General features: G+C 54.4%; 7 protein-coding genes across 7 annotated transcripts; 4 read left to right on the forward strand and 3 right to left on the reverse strand.

Annotated features, from left to right (window-relative positions):
• Window positions 1–417: 417 nt before the first annotated feature.
• Window positions 418–1,734, forward strand: CLAFUR5_11911 (uncharacterized protein; the record flags this gene model as incomplete). Its single annotated transcript, XM_047911059.1, has 2 exons — window positions 418–633; window positions 688–1,734. The coding sequence occupies 2 exons, from the start codon at window positions 418–420 to the stop codon at window positions 1,732–1,734; spliced, it is 1,263 nt and encodes a 420-aa protein (XP_047767139.1).
• Window positions 1,735–2,074: 340 nt separating this feature from the next.
• CLAFUR5_11912 (uncharacterized protein) lies at window positions 2,075–2,833 on the forward strand (the record flags this gene model as incomplete). Its single annotated transcript, XM_047911060.1, has 1 exon — window positions 2,075–2,833. The coding sequence occupies one exon, from the start codon at window positions 2,075–2,077 to the stop codon at window positions 2,831–2,833; it is 759 nt and encodes a 252-aa protein (XP_047767137.1).
• A 249-nt stretch (window positions 2,834–3,082) lies between these two features.
• CLAFUR5_11913 (ISWI chromatin-remodeling complex ATPase ISW2) lies at window positions 3,083–6,430 on the reverse strand (the record flags this gene model as incomplete). Its single annotated transcript, XM_047911061.1, has 2 exons — window positions 3,083–3,202; window positions 3,254–6,430. The coding sequence occupies 2 exons, from the start codon at window positions 6,428–6,430 to the stop codon at window positions 3,083–3,085; spliced, it is 3,297 nt and encodes a 1,098-aa protein (XP_047767053.1).
• A 736-nt stretch (window positions 6,431–7,166) lies between these two features.
• On the reverse strand, window positions 7,167–7,940 carry CLAFUR5_11914 (uncharacterized protein; the record flags this gene model as incomplete). Its single annotated transcript, XM_047911062.1, has 1 exon — window positions 7,167–7,940. The coding sequence occupies one exon, from the start codon at window positions 7,938–7,940 to the stop codon at window positions 7,167–7,169; it is 774 nt and encodes a 257-aa protein (XP_047767135.1).
• Window positions 7,941–8,358: 418 nt separating this feature from the next.
• On the forward strand, window positions 8,359–9,891 carry CLAFUR5_11915 (Tryptophan--tRNA ligase, cytoplasmic; the record flags this gene model as incomplete). Its single annotated transcript, XM_047911063.1, has 1 exon — window positions 8,359–9,891. One exon carries the CDS (start codon window positions 8,359–8,361, stop codon window positions 9,889–9,891), a length of 1,533 nt encoding a protein of 510 aa, XP_047767136.1.
• A 278-nt stretch (window positions 9,892–10,169) lies between these two features.
• On the reverse strand, window positions 10,170–13,175 carry CLAFUR5_11916 (uncharacterized protein; the record flags this gene model as incomplete). Its single annotated transcript, XM_047911064.1, has 2 exons — window positions 10,170–12,245; window positions 12,339–13,175. 2 exons carry the CDS (start codon window positions 13,173–13,175, stop codon window positions 10,170–10,172), a joined length of 2,913 nt encoding a protein of 970 aa, XP_047767133.1.
• A 1,523-nt stretch (window positions 13,176–14,698) lies between these two features.
• On the forward strand, window positions 14,699–15,969 carry CLAFUR5_11917 (uncharacterized protein; the record flags this gene model as incomplete). The annotated part of the gene is made up of 4 exons (XM_047911065.1): window positions 14,699–14,726; window positions 14,777–14,803; window positions 14,863–15,695; window positions 15,748–15,969. The coding sequence occupies 4 exons, from the start codon at window positions 14,699–14,701 to the stop codon at window positions 15,967–15,969; spliced, it is 1,110 nt and encodes a 369-aa protein (XP_047767134.1).
• Between the last annotated feature and the right edge of the window lie 204 nt (window positions 15,970–16,173).

A 16,173-nucleotide genomic window follows, 5' to 3' on the forward strand; every position in this document is an offset into this window, starting at 1 on the left:
GCGTCTCTGGAATATCGCGACGAGGCGAGCAAGGAGGTGCCGCATGTGCTTTCAAGTTTCCCGGACTGTGGCTATCAGCGAATGGTTCTTGATGCCCTCATTCGCATGGCTCGCGGGTATACAAACATGCTGGCGAAGTTGTTGGTGTAGGATCTTTTCACAGAGAGAACGTGGCGCTTAGAAACACAGCCTGTCGTCACGTGTGTCTCGTACATGTAAGCACCTCCTTGGTCATGGGAAAGTCGGCATGGATCCTTCAGGCGACAGCGACCAGCGGCTGAGCCACCTCACCAAGTGACATCTCCCTCACAAGGCAACTTCTCTCTTTCCAACTCTCACTCTCCTTCACAGCAACAACTCTTTCCTTGGTTTCAACTTCTTTCATACTCGAATACTGACCTACCGACACCGCCAAACATGTCCGGTGTTCACGGCCAGGTGCTGCAGCACCTCGTGAAGCGTGGCGTTGAAGCCGCGCAATCGCACTTCGCAGGACCAAAGCAGGAGTACATGCAACAACTGCAGCACGATGCCGAGCTCTACGATCAGGCTGGCCCGGAAATGGAGGTCACACCCTGGGAGATGCTGCCCATCGTCATCACTGGACTCTTGACGATGCTCTTGGTCGCTTCGGTAGGTTGCATGATCCGATTAGTGCAAGAGGGTCGATGCTAACATGTGGTATAGATCCGATACACTATCGGCGAAGTGATGGCATCACTGACCATGATCGAGTCGCAAACGAGCACCGCTATCATCGAGGACAAGCCGCCAGCCTACGCCGACGAGCCCGACGCACCACTCGAGAAGGAGTCTCTCCTGCCAGCTGAGGCCGAGGCAGACGTCGAGGTCACATTGATCAGGAACACACCAATTACCGCGAACATTACAACGACTATTGAACACTTGCAACGGGTTGGAGGGTTCCGTGCTCGATGGAGGGGTCTTGGTGTCAGCATGGTCTACCACTTCCTCCATGCGACAATCAGCAACTTCCTGTCTGCGCTGCTCGGACTCGGTATCTTCGGCCACGCGCTTGTCTACATCTTCACATCAGTCAGCTTGGCTCGCCTCCACTTGGTCTGGACACACGCGATGATCGCACAGCCATCTGCCAAGCCATTCTGGCGCCGCATTGTTCCCCGAAAGCAAGCCAAGGCCATCCTCTTGCCAGCCTTCGTCTTTGCAGCTGCTCAGCAAGCTACCTGCATCCTGCCGGTCGCGGTCGCCTTCATGGTTGGTCTGCCAGATGTACAGAAGGAGCACGTCGTGCAGGCTGCGCAGCACAAGGACTGTGCTATGATCGGCCTTTTGAGCCTGCGCTTCCTTGCTGTCCCAGCTACTGGGCTCTTCGTGGCATTCATGATCCTGCTGCCAGCGACGGTCACCCTCACCCGCATCGAGGCCCTTCTTCTCCCAGAGAACGAGGACACGATCGTGCCTTTCGATCGCCAGGCCATCGTCGGCGGCATTGACATGACCGCTCGCGGCAGCTCGAAGCAGCTCTTCGTCAACGCATGGCGCTCTTTCGACCGTACATCTCGGTGGAGGCTGATCAAGCTCTACGTGAAGATGGTCTTCATCCAGATTGCCGTCATCTTCACTGCCGTCCACCTCATGGCAGCAGAGCTTTACGTCATTGGTGGCGAGCGATTGGGCGTGTTGGCTAAGAGTGCCGTTGCTCAGATGCAGCTTATCGCCATCGAGGCTCACAAGAACCAAGTTGCAAACTAAGCGAGAGAAAGATCTGTATATCTACCAAGCCTAACATGAAAGGCGCCACTCCCTAAAGTGAGATTGAATATCAGCGATAGCATAGCACTAGCGATTGAGAATGAGAGCAGTCACATTGCAGGTTGTCTACAAGCTTACAGTGTTTTATCACAAGCTTACATGTGCAGCACTCCTCACTCGTGTAGTTGTTTCTGACATTAGGCAGAAGTACCGCTCTTTCCTTTCGAAACAACCTTCCAATGACAACCACTCGAAGGCAGGTACAAAGCGGTATGGATACCTAGACAGCTGCTGTCCTCAGACTACCACCCACTTCGCCTCATTCCCACCATCTTCCACCATGCTCGCAGCCAAGCTCATTCGACCTATCCGATCAGCATTCCGAAGCATCTATTCACAGTTCCTTGCCTCGATTATGCAAAATCGCGATCTCGAAAGCGGCCAGCCCTCCACGCCACCAGCAGCCCACTCCGCGCCTCAAAACCACTCCGACCCTGTGGGTGAAACCCACTTCGACCCTGTGGATGACGAAAATGATCGCCTTCTCAACCACGAGGAAGGGGAAGAGGAAGAGGACGCTCCCCAAAATCCACTACCGACCAAGCGCCCAACGAGCCTCCTCACTGTATGGCTCCGCACAAAACCCGTGGGACCACGAGGTCTATTGCGCAACATTCGTCGTCTGAATGCCGAACTCGTTACGGGAGCGTGTCTCTTATTCGGTGCCGCCGTTCTTTCCGCGTATGTCCTCTACTGGACGCGGACAACGGTTCATCCTTGGCGATCCCTTGAAGTGGTAGCTGTGGTGGGTGGAGGAATTCTTGGGATTATAATAGCTACCTGGGGTGCTGTTATCGGGTTCTGCTCTGGATTTGATACAAGAGGCGATGTGACCAAGGAGCATGTGGCGTATGCGGTGTGGAAGGCGATTTTCATCACAGTGCTTGGCGGGATTCTGCATGTGTTGTTCGCGGGAATGCCGCATACGGTTGATGGCTGGTGGATGTTTATGGCACCAGGGTGGTGTATTGGTTTGGCTCTTGGGTTCTTGACGTATCCGAGCGAGACGAGCGATGTTGACCAGACCGTGTTGCGCTGAGTTATTATACGTGGAAAGGTTCCGGAGGAACACAGCCTGACTAGACTCTGGAAAATATTCATACTTTCGATAGCTCGGACTGCTGCGCTGAGCATAGTCTATCTTCATGCAACGGGGAATAAAATACTCAGTCTCAAGCATACCATCATTACACCGCACGCCGTGACACCTTTTGCCGGGCCCAAGCGCCGCTGCTATGAACCACCGCATCGTACCAAACGCCGCAGCTCTGAGTCACCAACGATCAATCTACTTCTTGCGAGGTGCTCTGCCCTTCGCCTTTGAAGCACCACCAGAGGCGGTCGTGTCGACACTAGCAGCACGAGAAGTACCGTTTGGTGTACCCTTTGCGCCGTTGACGGCCTTGTTCTGCAATGTATGTTAGTGACGGTCAAACCTGACGACTTCGAAGCGACTTACCTTGGCACTACCAAGACCAAGTGATGTCCTGGCAGTCTTGCCCTTCTTCGGCGCTGGAGCATCTTCCTCGTCTTCATCCTCTTCGGCGGCACGCTTGTTCTCCTTGCCACCTTCCATCTCCCTCGTCACAGTCGTGATCAAGGTCTGACAACGCCTGCCAAGCTCCTGTGGCGTCCTTGACAAGAAGAACCAGTCAAAGCGGAACAGTGGTGACTCCCGGATCTCGTCACGAAGCTTCTCGTACAGGCCTTCCGTGTCGATGCCGTACTTGTTGAGCATCACTAGAAGGAATCGGTCTTCCTCCTCGGTGTAAACCTTCTTGTTCGTGGTCGAGACAGTGTAGTTCAGCTTGAGTTGCTGGAGCGGGACCCGGTACATGGCCAGCTTCTTCTTCAGCATCTCGCGTTGCTCTATCACACGCTGCGCACGCTGCTCGCCCTCCTTGATCGCCGCAATGTGCTTTTCCCAATTGGCGATCTCCTTGTGACGCTTCCAGAAGACCTTGGCATACTCCTTGACCTCCTTGGGGTCTTTGCTATCGACCTCAAGAGCGATCGCATCGTAGTCGTGACGTCCGTACTTGGCACTTCCGTTGACGAATTGTTGGAAGTCACGCTTGTTCCAGTCACCGAATCCATCTTCCGCAAGCTGATCCTTCTCGGCGATCTCTTCCTCGGTCAGTGGTTCGGCCTTATCGATGACGCTCTGCTCGAGCTCTTGATCTTGTAGGCGCTGGTCGAGTGTATCCTCGTCGCCATCTGCAAGCGGCGCCTTGATGCCGTTTTCCTTGCGGAAGTAGGCAGTCTCCTTGTCTTGTAGGTCTCCGAGGCGTGGCGAGAAGAATTGGTAGTCATGCATAGCCATCTGCTTGGGTGCTCGTGGTACCTTTGGCTTCGGCTCAGGACGAGGTCCACCAGTCATCAATGCGTTGCGGTAGTACTTGTCCATGGAGTAGGACTGCTCCTTGCGCTCACGCTTCGATGGATTGATCCAGTTCAACCCGATCTCCTTCTTGCGGTTGATGAAGTTCTCACCGTTCCACTCGTAGGTGCCGGCCTCTGAGGTGAACTTTTGGAGATCGTCCAAGCCGAGCTTCTCGTACTTGGTGTTCATCTCCTTCGTCCGCTCCTCGCCCTTGCGCAAAATCTCCTCGAGCTCATCTTCATCACCTTGACCACCCTTACCGAATGCGCCAAAGCCATCCTTGTTTTCGAAGATGGTCTCGGCACCGTGCTGAATCATGCCAAGCAGCTCATCTTTCGATGCGGCTTGCTTGGCCTGTTGCTGGGCACGGCCTTGCTGGATCACGAGCTGATCGAGTCGAAGCTTCTGAGCGGCGCGCTCAAGGACTTTCTCCTCAATAGCGTGCTCGGTGATGAAACGGAAGACCTTGACTTGCTTGGTCTGACCGATACGATGCGCACGATCCATGGCCTGCAGGTCAGCTTGTGGATTCCAGTCGGAGTCGAACAAAACGACAATGTCTGCAGAGGTCAGGTTGATGCCCAGACCACCCGCACGAGTAGTGAGCAGGAAGAGGAACTTCTCCGAGTTCTCTTTGTTGTAGTCGTCGATCGCCGCAATGCGGTCCTCGTGGGCAGTAGATCCATCTATACGACAGTACTGGTATCCTCGAAAGACGGAGTAGTCCTCGAGGATGTCCAGTACACGCGACATCTGCGAAAAGATCAAGACTCGGCTGCCGTCTGCTTTCAGTCGCTTCAGAAGCTTGTCGAGCATGACCATCTTCGCAGCATTGTCGACCAAATGTTCGTCAGTTGTGTAGGGAGGTCCTGGCTCTGCGCCATCGAAAAGGTAAGGATGATTACAGCACTTTCGCAGCTGCATGACGATATTGAGCAGTCGGGTCTTGCTCTCCTTCTTGCCCGCGGCGCCATTGACAGCATCAATGTCCTTTTCCAGGATGTTCTTGTACCACTTGATCTGCATCTCGCTCATGCCAACATACAAGTTGATCTCCTTCTTTGGCAACAAGCTCTTCTCCACGTCGCTCTTGACACGACGAAGCAGGAAAGGTCGGAGAACACGGTGAAGTTGCTGAACAACGGCATCCTGGTCGGCGTCTTGGTTGTTGAACCACTGGTCGAAGGCTTCCGAGTCACCGAAGACGTCAGGAAGGAGGAAGTTGAGCAGTGCCCACAGTTCGTGCAGGTTGTTTTGGAGTGGCGTACCGGTAATGAGAAGTCGATTTCTCGAGTTGAAGACACGGATAATCTGTGCGAGTGATGACTCCTCGTTCTTGATCCTGTGAGCTTCATCGATGATGATGTATTCCCAGGCGAACTTCTTCAAGTGGCTCTTCTCACGCAGGATCATCTCGTACGATGTGATGCACACATCAAACTTCTCGTCGATTAAACGGTCGTTGATGAGCTCGTGTCGTTCCTCCTTTGCACCTTGAAGAACAAGTATGGTAATCTCTGGAATCCACTTCGCGAACTCGCGCTTCCAGTTATCGAGGGTCGACTTTGGCACGACAACCAAGTGTGGGCCAGTGATGTCTTGGACAAAGCGCAGATAACCAAGGAAACTGATCGTCTGCAGCGTCTTGCCCAGACCCATCTCGTCTGCGAGGATACCGGAAATACCATTCTCATGCAAGCTGATCAGCCAGTTGAGGCCTGCAACCTGGTAATCCCTCATCTCGCCGCCTTGGATGTAGCTCGGACTCTCGCGGAAGACGGTGTGCTCGGCTTTGCCTTCCTGCTTCCCTTGACGAAGCAGTTCGGCATCTTCTTCCTTTTCTGTTCGTCGCCTCCTGCCGCCATCTGCGCCGCCTTTCCGCTTGTTGCCCGCCTGAGCAGCCTTCTCGTCCTCTGCATCTTGACGATCAATTTCAGCCATGATGTCGCGGATCTTTGGGTCGGGGTTTGTATCGATGAAATGGCGGAAGAGGTCAGTCAGGCCGAGCAGATATCGGAATCGCTTGATCGAGTCGTCCTCCTTGCTGTCGCCGAGTCGGTCGTGCTTCTTGCCAAACATGCTCTTGCGGAGAGCGTTGCCCTCCCACCGCTTCTTCCGGCCATCTGCAATGTCGCCTGCGACGCTGTTTGCGCCTGTGGGATTGGATTCTGAATCGGTGTAGTCGGGGGTGTCGACCATCATCTGGTCAGGCATACTGCCGTCACCGACACCGGGGGCCGAGTCGCCGTTCATAGTGGTGTTCTACTCGGTGTGGCCTTGGAGTTGTATGTGGACTGCGCCTGGCGCGCCGCGTTGCTGTTCACAGGCCTCCCTCGCAGGGCGAATGGCTGTTGACAATCGCGTTTTAATATTTCTGATCGCGTCTGTATGGGGTGTTGAGAGGATGCCCGATGATGCCTGGCCAATTGTCGATGGTCCAGGACGTGTATGGCGCGTGAAGAAGTGGAAGTTGTCAAGCAGGAGTTGGGTTGTGGGGAGTGAGAGTAGAGAAAGTAGAAGGCCAAAGCTTCGGAGGTCACTAGCGTGCTTTCTCTCGTGCCTGTGCCCAGCGAATGACGTGCGGACCATCTACTCCCACAACGTGACTACTACCATGACCTCTTGTAGCCGACTCGAGTGTAGAGCAATGCACTGGGCGATCACATGCCTATGGAGGGCTTTGCAGCAAACGAAAGGCAGAAAATGATGCTCTCCCTCAGTGACATGCAGCTGACAGACCAGGAATGTCGAGACATGGAAACTTGATGCTCATCAGTCAATGATTGTAGTGGAGAGGTCTTCCTTCTCAGGCTTGGGGCCTCTGCTGCTATCTACACGTCCTAATCATCACATACTCCTTCAAACCGTCCGAAAGGTACATTTTCGAAGTAAAAGCTCAGCTACAACTCCCAACTCCAGCCATCCCTGCCAACACCTCGCTGAAAGACGATTTTCGTAGATAGTACACATTTGCTGTCGATGGTGTTGCTCACAGCAAGATCTCACGATCGTTTCGCATCCCCTCGAGTACAGCCTGGATGCCTCCTTTTTGCAGGCGAGCTAGGACCACGGTCATGCCTTTCTTTGCCTTGGGCTGGCTCTTTTCAGCGCGCTGCAGGGAAATGGTTTCGATCGCAGATCGTATGGCTCCAGAAGTCCAGCTGTTGAACCAACTCTGTTTCACAGGGTCCTCCTCAACGTTGGACATTTCGCCACCGACTGAGGCTGCTGTTGCCTGCTGTCCCCAGCGTTCCCTCCGCTTGCGAATCTGCTCGCCGATCCTGCTCTTGAGTGTGACGCTGACTGCGACATCCGTCCTTTCCTCCTCCTTGGGTAGTGCGACACCTGGAGCGGCGAATAGTTCGTCACCAGCGGCATTTTTGAACGCTGGCCGCTGGTAGGTGTGTCGCTCAATGACTGAAAGGACGTTGTTCCAGTCCAGATTGCGGCTCTCGGTCTGCATCCAACCCTCCTTTACATCCACTACGCTGTTCTCCAGGATGAAGCTCTGCGTGCTACCATCATCATTGGCGCCTACGTCTTTCTTCGGCAGAAGCTTGAGCACACCTGGCGGCAAGCGGCTCTTCTTCAGATGCAGTCGAGTGGTCGTCAATCGTTGAGTCTCGGGATCGTAGTGTCTATCGATGACGTCGGTGGATGCAACATGCCTGCTGTATGGGTTTGGGTATCGCAGAAAGTAGGCCAAGGAGACGGCACCGAAGCCGTAGTCGTAGGAGTAGTTGCTGCTGTAAAATTTGACCATTGCGACGTGCTACCTCGTCTTGTCGGTCAAGCCCATCACCGTGCAATGACGCGTGTGGGGGTTGAGATGGAGTGGTGAGACTGAAGTCTTGATGTATGTCGCACGATGAGGAGAGGCAGCACACGACACTGGCTCGAGTGGTCATGCAACAAGTCAGCGGAGTTGCGGAGAAGCGCAGGGAAGTTGGAAGCGAACAAGAGAAGTCGGGCGCGGAATGGTTCGAACGCCGATGTCCGAGTGGGACGGCGGGCTGCAGTGTTTCGCATTGGTGAACATTTGGTCGAGTCACACGAGACAGCATTGTATGAGCCACAGACGGCAATCTTGGGAAACAAGCATAGAGAGATCAACCTTCCAACAATTCGCTACACTCCTGCAAAACAAAGACGACCGGTAATCGGACAAGATAACGCACATCATGGCGGAAGAAGGCGTGGGAGCACCACCCGAAGTCAAGAATGCCATTGATGTTCGCACAACACTGCCACAGTCGGAACAGCAGATCGATCCCTACAATGTTTCTGGCGGCGTCGACGAACAGGGCAACGCGAAAGCCATCGACTACGATCGCCTCATCCAACAGTTCGGCGTGCAAAAGCTCACCGAAGAACACCTCGAGCGATTCGAGCAAGTCACAGGCAAGAAGCCACACCGATTGATGCGCAGGAAGCTGTTCTTCTCCCACCGAGACTTCGACAAGCTCCTCGACGTCTACGAGAAACATGGCACATTCATGCTCTACACCGGGCGAGGTCCCTCCAGCGGCAGCATGCACTTGGGTCACACCGTGCCCTTCCTCTTCACCAAGCAGATTCAAGAGATGTTTGACGTGCCTCTGGTCATTATGTTGACGGATGATGAAAAGTATCTTTACACACGACAGAAGAACGACGGCAGACAAGAGAAGGGCAAGGCAGTAGAGGACTTCCTGGACTTTGCGCACCAGAACATCAAGGACATAATAGCGTTAGGCTTCGATCCCAAGAAGACCTTCATATACACCGACTACGAGTATGTGGGTGGCCACTTCTACTGGAACGTCTCCGAGTTCGAGTCGTTAGTCACACTGAGTCAAGCTACCGGTGCATTCGGACACAAAGGAGAGACGAACATTGGCATGGTAGCATATGCTGCGAAGCAGTGTGTCGCTGCCTTCCCATCCTCGTATCCCGAGCTGTTCGGCTACGCAAACTACAGTCACATCAACCCAGATCCAAAAGGTTTGAGGCGACACAAGGCTCTTGCAGACATCCCATGTCTCATTCCCTGCGCCATCGACCAGGAACCATACTTCCGAATGGTGCGAGACAGATGTCCTCGCATGACACACCCACACCCAAAGACTACACTTATCCTCTCCAAGTTCCTGACTGCTCTTCAAGGTCCTGGTGGCAAAATGAGTGCCTCTGATGCGAACTCCGCCATCTTCATGTCCGACACTGCCAACCAGATCAAGAAGAAAATCAACAGTCATGCGTTCTCTGGTGGTCGGGAGACTCTTGAGGAGCATCGCCAATACGGTGGCAATCCAGACATCGACGTGGCCTACACCTACCTCTCCTACTTCCTCGAGGATGACGCAGAGCTCGAAGACCTCGCCACGCGCTATCGCAGCGGCGACCTCCTCACCGGTGACATGAAGAAGCGCTGCATCGAGGAGCTTCAAAAGTTCGTTACATCTTTCCAGGAGAAGAGGAGTCAAGTGACGGACGAAGTCATGCGCGAGTTCATGAAACCACGAAAGCTCGAGTTCAAGGGTAACCCCAACCCAACGCATCCCATGAGCGAAGTCAAGAGCGAAGCCAACGGCCCTGCTGAGAAGGTCGTGCGCGAGGACGGGAAGCTCACGAAGGGTCAGAGAAAGGAGCAGAAGCTAGCTGAGAAGAAGCGAGAGAAGGAAGAGCAGAAATTGGCGGAGAGGCCGAAGGCGGAATCTGCCGAGGCAGCGTGATCGTTGCATACATGGTGGCATTTGAGATTAGCGAGGCGTTGAAAAGGACTGTGGGACGAGTCATGATAGAATGAGTGCCGTAGGGATGAATGACAGGCTGTGCTCACCAGCAATGACTGCACTTGAGAATATCAAGTCGTGAGAAATCATGCTTGTTGAATGTGTGTTCTTCTTTCATACCACGCTACACTACACCGAAATGCTCATACTCTAATCAGAGGAGCAAGAAAAAAACGCTAAACCGCAGCACCAAACCACCACTCCTTCCATCCTTCCCTTTACACGCGCACGCTCTGCAACGACGCCATCTCATGCGGATACATCAGCCCTCTCAACCACACTCCATTCGCAGTCCCAGCTCCTTGCACCTTCGCAGCAAGCTTGTGCGCGGAGAAGCCCTTGTGCGGTAGGAGCTCTTGCAGCCACGAGCTGTTCTTCGTCGTGCACTGGACCGGCGACGCGTCCTTCTCATCGCTAGTCTGCAGCGGGCAGACGAGGGCGAGGATGAGGAGCGTGGTCGATAGTGATGCTGATGTGGATATCGATGCGAAGAGCATGATGCTCGCGATGATCGCGATGCAGGAAGCTGCGTTCGTCCAGGAACCTTCGCCAGTGAGAGCGTGGCTGGGGTGACGCAGCTTGTAGCGGGAATTACGCTCGACGATGGCGACGTCTTGTGTTCGGTCCACAACGAAGTCGTGATTCTTCTCATCAGTGTGGTCAGGACGAAGCTCGTAGCGGTGCACATCTCGTGCATGATCCACAAGATCGCGATCTCCGTTTCTAACATCATGGTGGTCGTTGACGCCGTGCGAGGAAGAGCGCTCGTCCACCCTACCATGGTGATCCCGGTAGCGGACGTGGTCACTCAGACGCTCTTGGTGCGCTGGGCTGGCGACCGAGGTATTGTCGATAGCTGCGGACTTCTTCGAGGTGGTGGCCGGACCTGCTTGTGCTTGGGCGACGTTCGTCATTTCGACGTTGTGGTGTTGATCCGTCGCGCTGTCGAAATTGTACATGCTTGGGTCGAGCGTGTGGGTGTGGATCGGCTTCAGAGCGATGGTCATGGAAGGTGACACTTCCGTCTCTTGCAGCCGCAGGTACGCACCGCCGTTGGCTGGGGAGGTTGGGTTGTTCTTGAATTTGTAGCCGGATTCGCTCTCGATTCCGGCGTTGGCGGCGTTGGCAACGAGCCTGCTCTGCCGAGTCGCAAGTCCGTTGCGTTCGGTGAAGCGTTGCAGATTCGCTGTTACCCGCTTGCGAGCCATGTACAGGTCTGACGACGCATTCGCATTCGACGACAGGCCTTCGCCCAGCGATAAGGCTGCTGGGGTCTGTTGGATGTCGGTTGTCAGGCTGGCTGCCCTACGTCCGGCAGGTGATTCGACCTGCTGTGGCCTTCCTTCTGAGCCTGCAGATCTCTTAGATCTGTCCGATACTGACACGGAGGTAGATGTCAGAGTCGGCTCGATGGCATTACTTGTCGTACCAAAGCCGCTTCTAGCAAGAGGTGCTCCTTGAGACTTCTGGATTTGAGACTGCTTCAGGTTGAAGGTCGCACGTGGGTTCGCATTCGCCAAGTTGTCATCGATGTTGGCAGGCGTCTCTCGTCTCACATGGCGCTCCTCAAAGTACTGTGGCTCTGTGCGAGCAATCGTACGACCGGTAGCAGCTTCTCGTAAGTTGTTCTCGAGATAGGCAGCGCCGTCAAAGATGCCGGACAACGGTCTTGACCGCCTATTCATGGCACTGTCGGCCACGGCCAGTGAGGCTCTCTCGAGCGAGATGGAATCTAGCGCAGGTGTGCGGCGACTTGTCCTGTTCGCAAATGCCTTCACAGCCTTAGCAGTCCCGATTAGCCTCAATACCGTCTGCGGTAACGTCGGAGGTCGTCTCGTCTGCTGTACTCCGACTGTATTGTCGTCCAGAGAAGATGGACCTTGGCATTCGGAATTGTGCACATGGGCCGTGTGCGTAGGAACATGCTGCTCGGATTGGCCAGTGCGTAGATGTTCCCATAATATCTCATCGCCTTGTGGTGCATCTTCATTCTGCAAGAATTGCTGGTTCTTCAGGAGGTTGCCTTGTCGTGCGTAGCCTCCCGCCGAAGACCACGCATCTGAAGATGCAGACGAGCTGTTCAGTAGCTCAGGCGATTCACTACCACCTATACTACCACCGTTGTCGCTACGGCCGCCGTTGTGTAGTCGATCTTCTGACGTAGGGCGCTGTACTGTGCCGTCGCGAGTGAAACCTCCTGTCGCAGGTAGCGATGGGAAGAGGAGAGCGGAGTCGTCGTGATTCCAGTCTGTCTGAAGAGGGGAGACATCCGGTGTAAACAGATCAGATCCGTACTTTTAAGAGTTAGCTTGACTTCTCGAAAGCCGTCATATCCGGCTGTCTGACACGCAGCGTACACTGCACAGCCACCGGAAGACTTTACTAACCTGTTGCTGGTCAAAGTTGACGAACTCGTCTATGTTCACTTCAGCCATAGGGTCCTCGAACATATTGAAGTCCTCCCATGGTCCAAATGTGGTTGGGTCGAAGTTGAAGTCATCTGCGGAGGCGAAGTTGTCGAACAAAGCCTGTTGTTGTGCTACAGGTGGTGGTGCAGCCGACTTTGCGCCCTTCGAAACGGACTTCGTTACCTTGGATTCGGACTTGGAGCTGGGGACGGTCTCCATCTCAGCCTGGTTATGGGGGCACTTGCGCTTACGCTTGGCGCACTTATCGCAAGCCTTGACGATGCGTCGCTTTCGGTACTCGACCTTCTCCGCCTCGGTCATCTTTCGTCTCACTCGCTGCTTTGGCTGAGCAGATGTAGAGAGACTGAAGACACCGGTCATGGCGTCGAGCGAAGGTGGACTTGGCTGGCTTGAGGTCGCTGTCGAAGCTTGCCGTGTGAGCAGATGTGGCTGTGGGGAATTTGCGAAAGATGCTGGAGTCGCAAAGTTGAGAGTATCCGGGCTGCTCATAAGAGATGCAGAGTCTGAAGACATAGAGGGCCAGGTCGTTGGCATGGTGTCCATTGTCATGGCTGGAGATGGCTGCTGACTTTGGTCGTCCTGGCGCTCCTCGAGTAGGAAACCAATCACCGCCTCACGCATTCGCTCGGAGTGGCTCTTGACGAGTGGGAAGGCAATGCGCAGAGCATCGAAGAGCTCATCGGAGCCCTTTGGAGGGAAGAAGAGCAAAGGGGAGGTTGGGTCGAATGGCTCTCCTGCTGGGATGTCGCGGTAGACCATGTAGGTTGGCACCTCGGTCATCTGTGGGATGGCCATTGAAAGTGGTATCGCGGGCAAGATATGCTGCTTGCACGATTGAATTTTTGCGGTTGTATAGATCTTGCTTGTCTTGAAGTCGCGAACCCTGTGCCTTGGGCGTGACTCAGCGCGAATGAGGTGAGCTGAGGACGTCTGGAGCTCGCCGCGGTGCCTTCGCAACAGACAGCGTTGCTGTAGTATGTTCTCGTACTCACCAAAGGTGGATGGAAAGAAAGAGAGTTGCCAGGATGAAAATCAGCATTGAAGACTCACTCACATTGAGGCTTAGGAACATCAGAGCAACTTAGTCAAGGCGGCGGTGTTCATGTGTTGCCGGTGTCTCAGATAGGCATAGTTCGATGCAAGATCCAGCATCCTTCGAGCGTGGAGTCACAGCATTCACCAGCCAATGTCAGACTCATCGGTTTGCCCGACAGCTTGGGGAGCCACAGACGATACCCCGAGAAGGTAGTGTAGAGTGGAGGTTATGAGTGAATCCGGGAAAGAAGCAAAGGAAGTCTTCTCTCGTTATCCAGATCAAAGAGGCCCACCAATTGCTGTGCGATATCCCTAGAGGTCCACTCAGCTCCGCTACCGAGAAAGCCTCACTCCGGCTAAGCCTTGGCATCACGTGTCGAGAAATATCCGTGCATCACTTCCATCCAGTCCAGGACTGATCAGACAATGTACAGCCACCGCTTCGACAGTTATACCTCATACTGGGTGCAATGGGCCGCTCAAGTCGCCATGTTGTCAAGAGCCTGTTGTCGCCAAGTGGTCTCGAGACGTGATGTCGGTGAAAGGTTGAACCGTCCCAGTCTTTTTGCACTCTGCATTTCGTCGCTGCTGACCGGAATCGCAGACTGGTCGGGCACAGGGCATGCGCATGCGATCATACCACCTTCGCATCTGAAGGTAGTAGCGAGCACATTGCCAATGATGCGAAGTACTCATGATGGGCGTTTCCGAGCACTGTCTCTCAGACCAGCTTTTCGGGGAGATCGCTGCCGCACCTGCCGCGATGCACGGTGGTGTCCTCTGCGCTCTGCATTCGCCAGACCAGCAGCAACAACAGACGGGCACCAGCATCAAGATGATCTTCTTTCCATCTTCCCTGCTTGAGCCGGCGACTTCACGTGCTGCGGCTGTGTCGAGTAGACGCAAAGGGTTCCAGGGCTAAGCGCTGCGCTCGGGCGGGTCAACCTGGGCGCCTGCATGCACCCAATCATGCTTGATGGAGCTGTGTTGCAGGAGGCACGACAGCAAGTGTAGCAGGCCTCGACACTGCGGCCAAGATCAGCTTATATGAGCTGATGAACAGGTAAAGGGTAGCCGTTCGCTCCCATTCTTCCACTGCTCTCGTATCGTATCGTTGCGTCCATACAAGGCCTACCTCCCAAAAGCAGCTGGCTGCTCATACCGAGTCAATCGGAAAGCACAACCAGAAGTAATAGGTGGAGACAAAAAAGTTGACGAAGGGGTGTCTGATTGGAAAGAAGCAGAAGCGTAGCTACCGAAAGAAGTGGGATAGAGCGACCGTTATGGCTTCTCAAGGACAGTACTTTCCTCGTGAGTATGCACTTGCCTATCTCATGAAGCCCCATCCTAACGCTTTGCAGCTCCTCCTTCCAGTGGAGGTGATCAAGGTATGATACACCACATCTACGAAGCATGTCTTTGCGACGCAGGCTTAGCCGTCTCCTAGATGGGCAGCAACAGTTCACCCCTCCTCCTACCAACAACCAGACCTACTTCGCTCCTCCACCTCCTCAACCACAACAAACCCAGCCGCAGCAGCAATTCGCTCCTCCGCCCACTTTCGCGCCGCCACCGAGTGTCTCCCCGATCTCTCCACAGCAAAACGCAGCCAGCAATGCACCAGCACCAGAGGCAAAGTCGCTACCATACTACCCAGGGCCTCCCGCCGAGTCCGATGTAAACGAGAAGCAGAAAGAGCGCGTACAAGTCAGCGAGCCTTTAGCAAGTCCAAGGCAGGCATCTTTCAATGCCAATCGACAATCCAGCATGCCAGGTGGTGCGCCTCCGCCAGGCCACTTCACTGGAGCACAAGCAACGATGGATGATGTTGGGACCTTCAATGGCGGTTCCTACCGCATTAGTCACCGCGACAGCAACACTATAGTCACGATTCAGCTGGCAATGGGTTGTCCACTCACGGTGAAGCCAGGTGCCATGATCGCCATGTCTCCGACCATAACAGTCAAAGGTGACTTCAAATTCAGCATGAAGAAGTTGATCGCAAGAGGCCAGATGTCCCACAGTCTGTTCACCGGTCCTGGAGAGCTGTTGCTGGCACCATCCGCACTTGGAGACGTTACGAACATTCGCCTGGCGGGGAGTGAGCATTGGAACGTTGGAAAGGATGCCTTCTTGGCTGCGACGCAGGGTGTGACGAAGGACTATGTCAGCCAGAACTTGAGCAAGGCCATCTTCTCAGGTGAAGGCTTGTTCGTCTACAAGCTCGGTGGTGTTGGAATTTGCTGGATCCAGAGCATGGGAGCTATACTTCGCAAAGATGTAGGTTGCAATGTCTTCCTTGATTGGCTCGAAAGTACTGACATTCCTGCAGCTCCGTGAGAACGAGAAGTACATCGTCGACAACGGCCATCTGGTAGCGTGGAACTGTGGCTACACTCTGGAGCGAGTGGCAAGTGGTGGCATTGTTAGCAACTTTGCAGCTGGGGAAGGTCTCGTTTGCAAGTTTCAAGGCCCTGGCACCGTTTTCCTCCAGACGAGGAATCCAGCGCAGTTTGCCGCATATATGGCAGCGCATGGTGCTGGCGCCGCTTAGCAAGGAGGCCGCCGATGAAAGCGTCTGTGAGTCATCTAATGTGTGAATTGGAAACGCTAGTATGATACCCATATTCATCTATGAAACCGTACTTCACTTCTGCAGCCGCCGGTCGATACGGAGCACGACTTCTCGGATGTTCAGGAAGCCAAGGCCTGACAGAGAGCCCCTCTTCATCTCACAGCGCCGCACTCGGTTACTTCC

Source organism: Fulvia fulva, chromosome 10 (assembly GCF_020509005.1).
Source record: "Fulvia fulva chromosome 10, complete sequence".
Taxonomy (NCBI): domain Eukaryota; kingdom Fungi; phylum Ascomycota; class Dothideomycetes; order Mycosphaerellales; family Mycosphaerellaceae; genus Fulvia; species Fulvia fulva.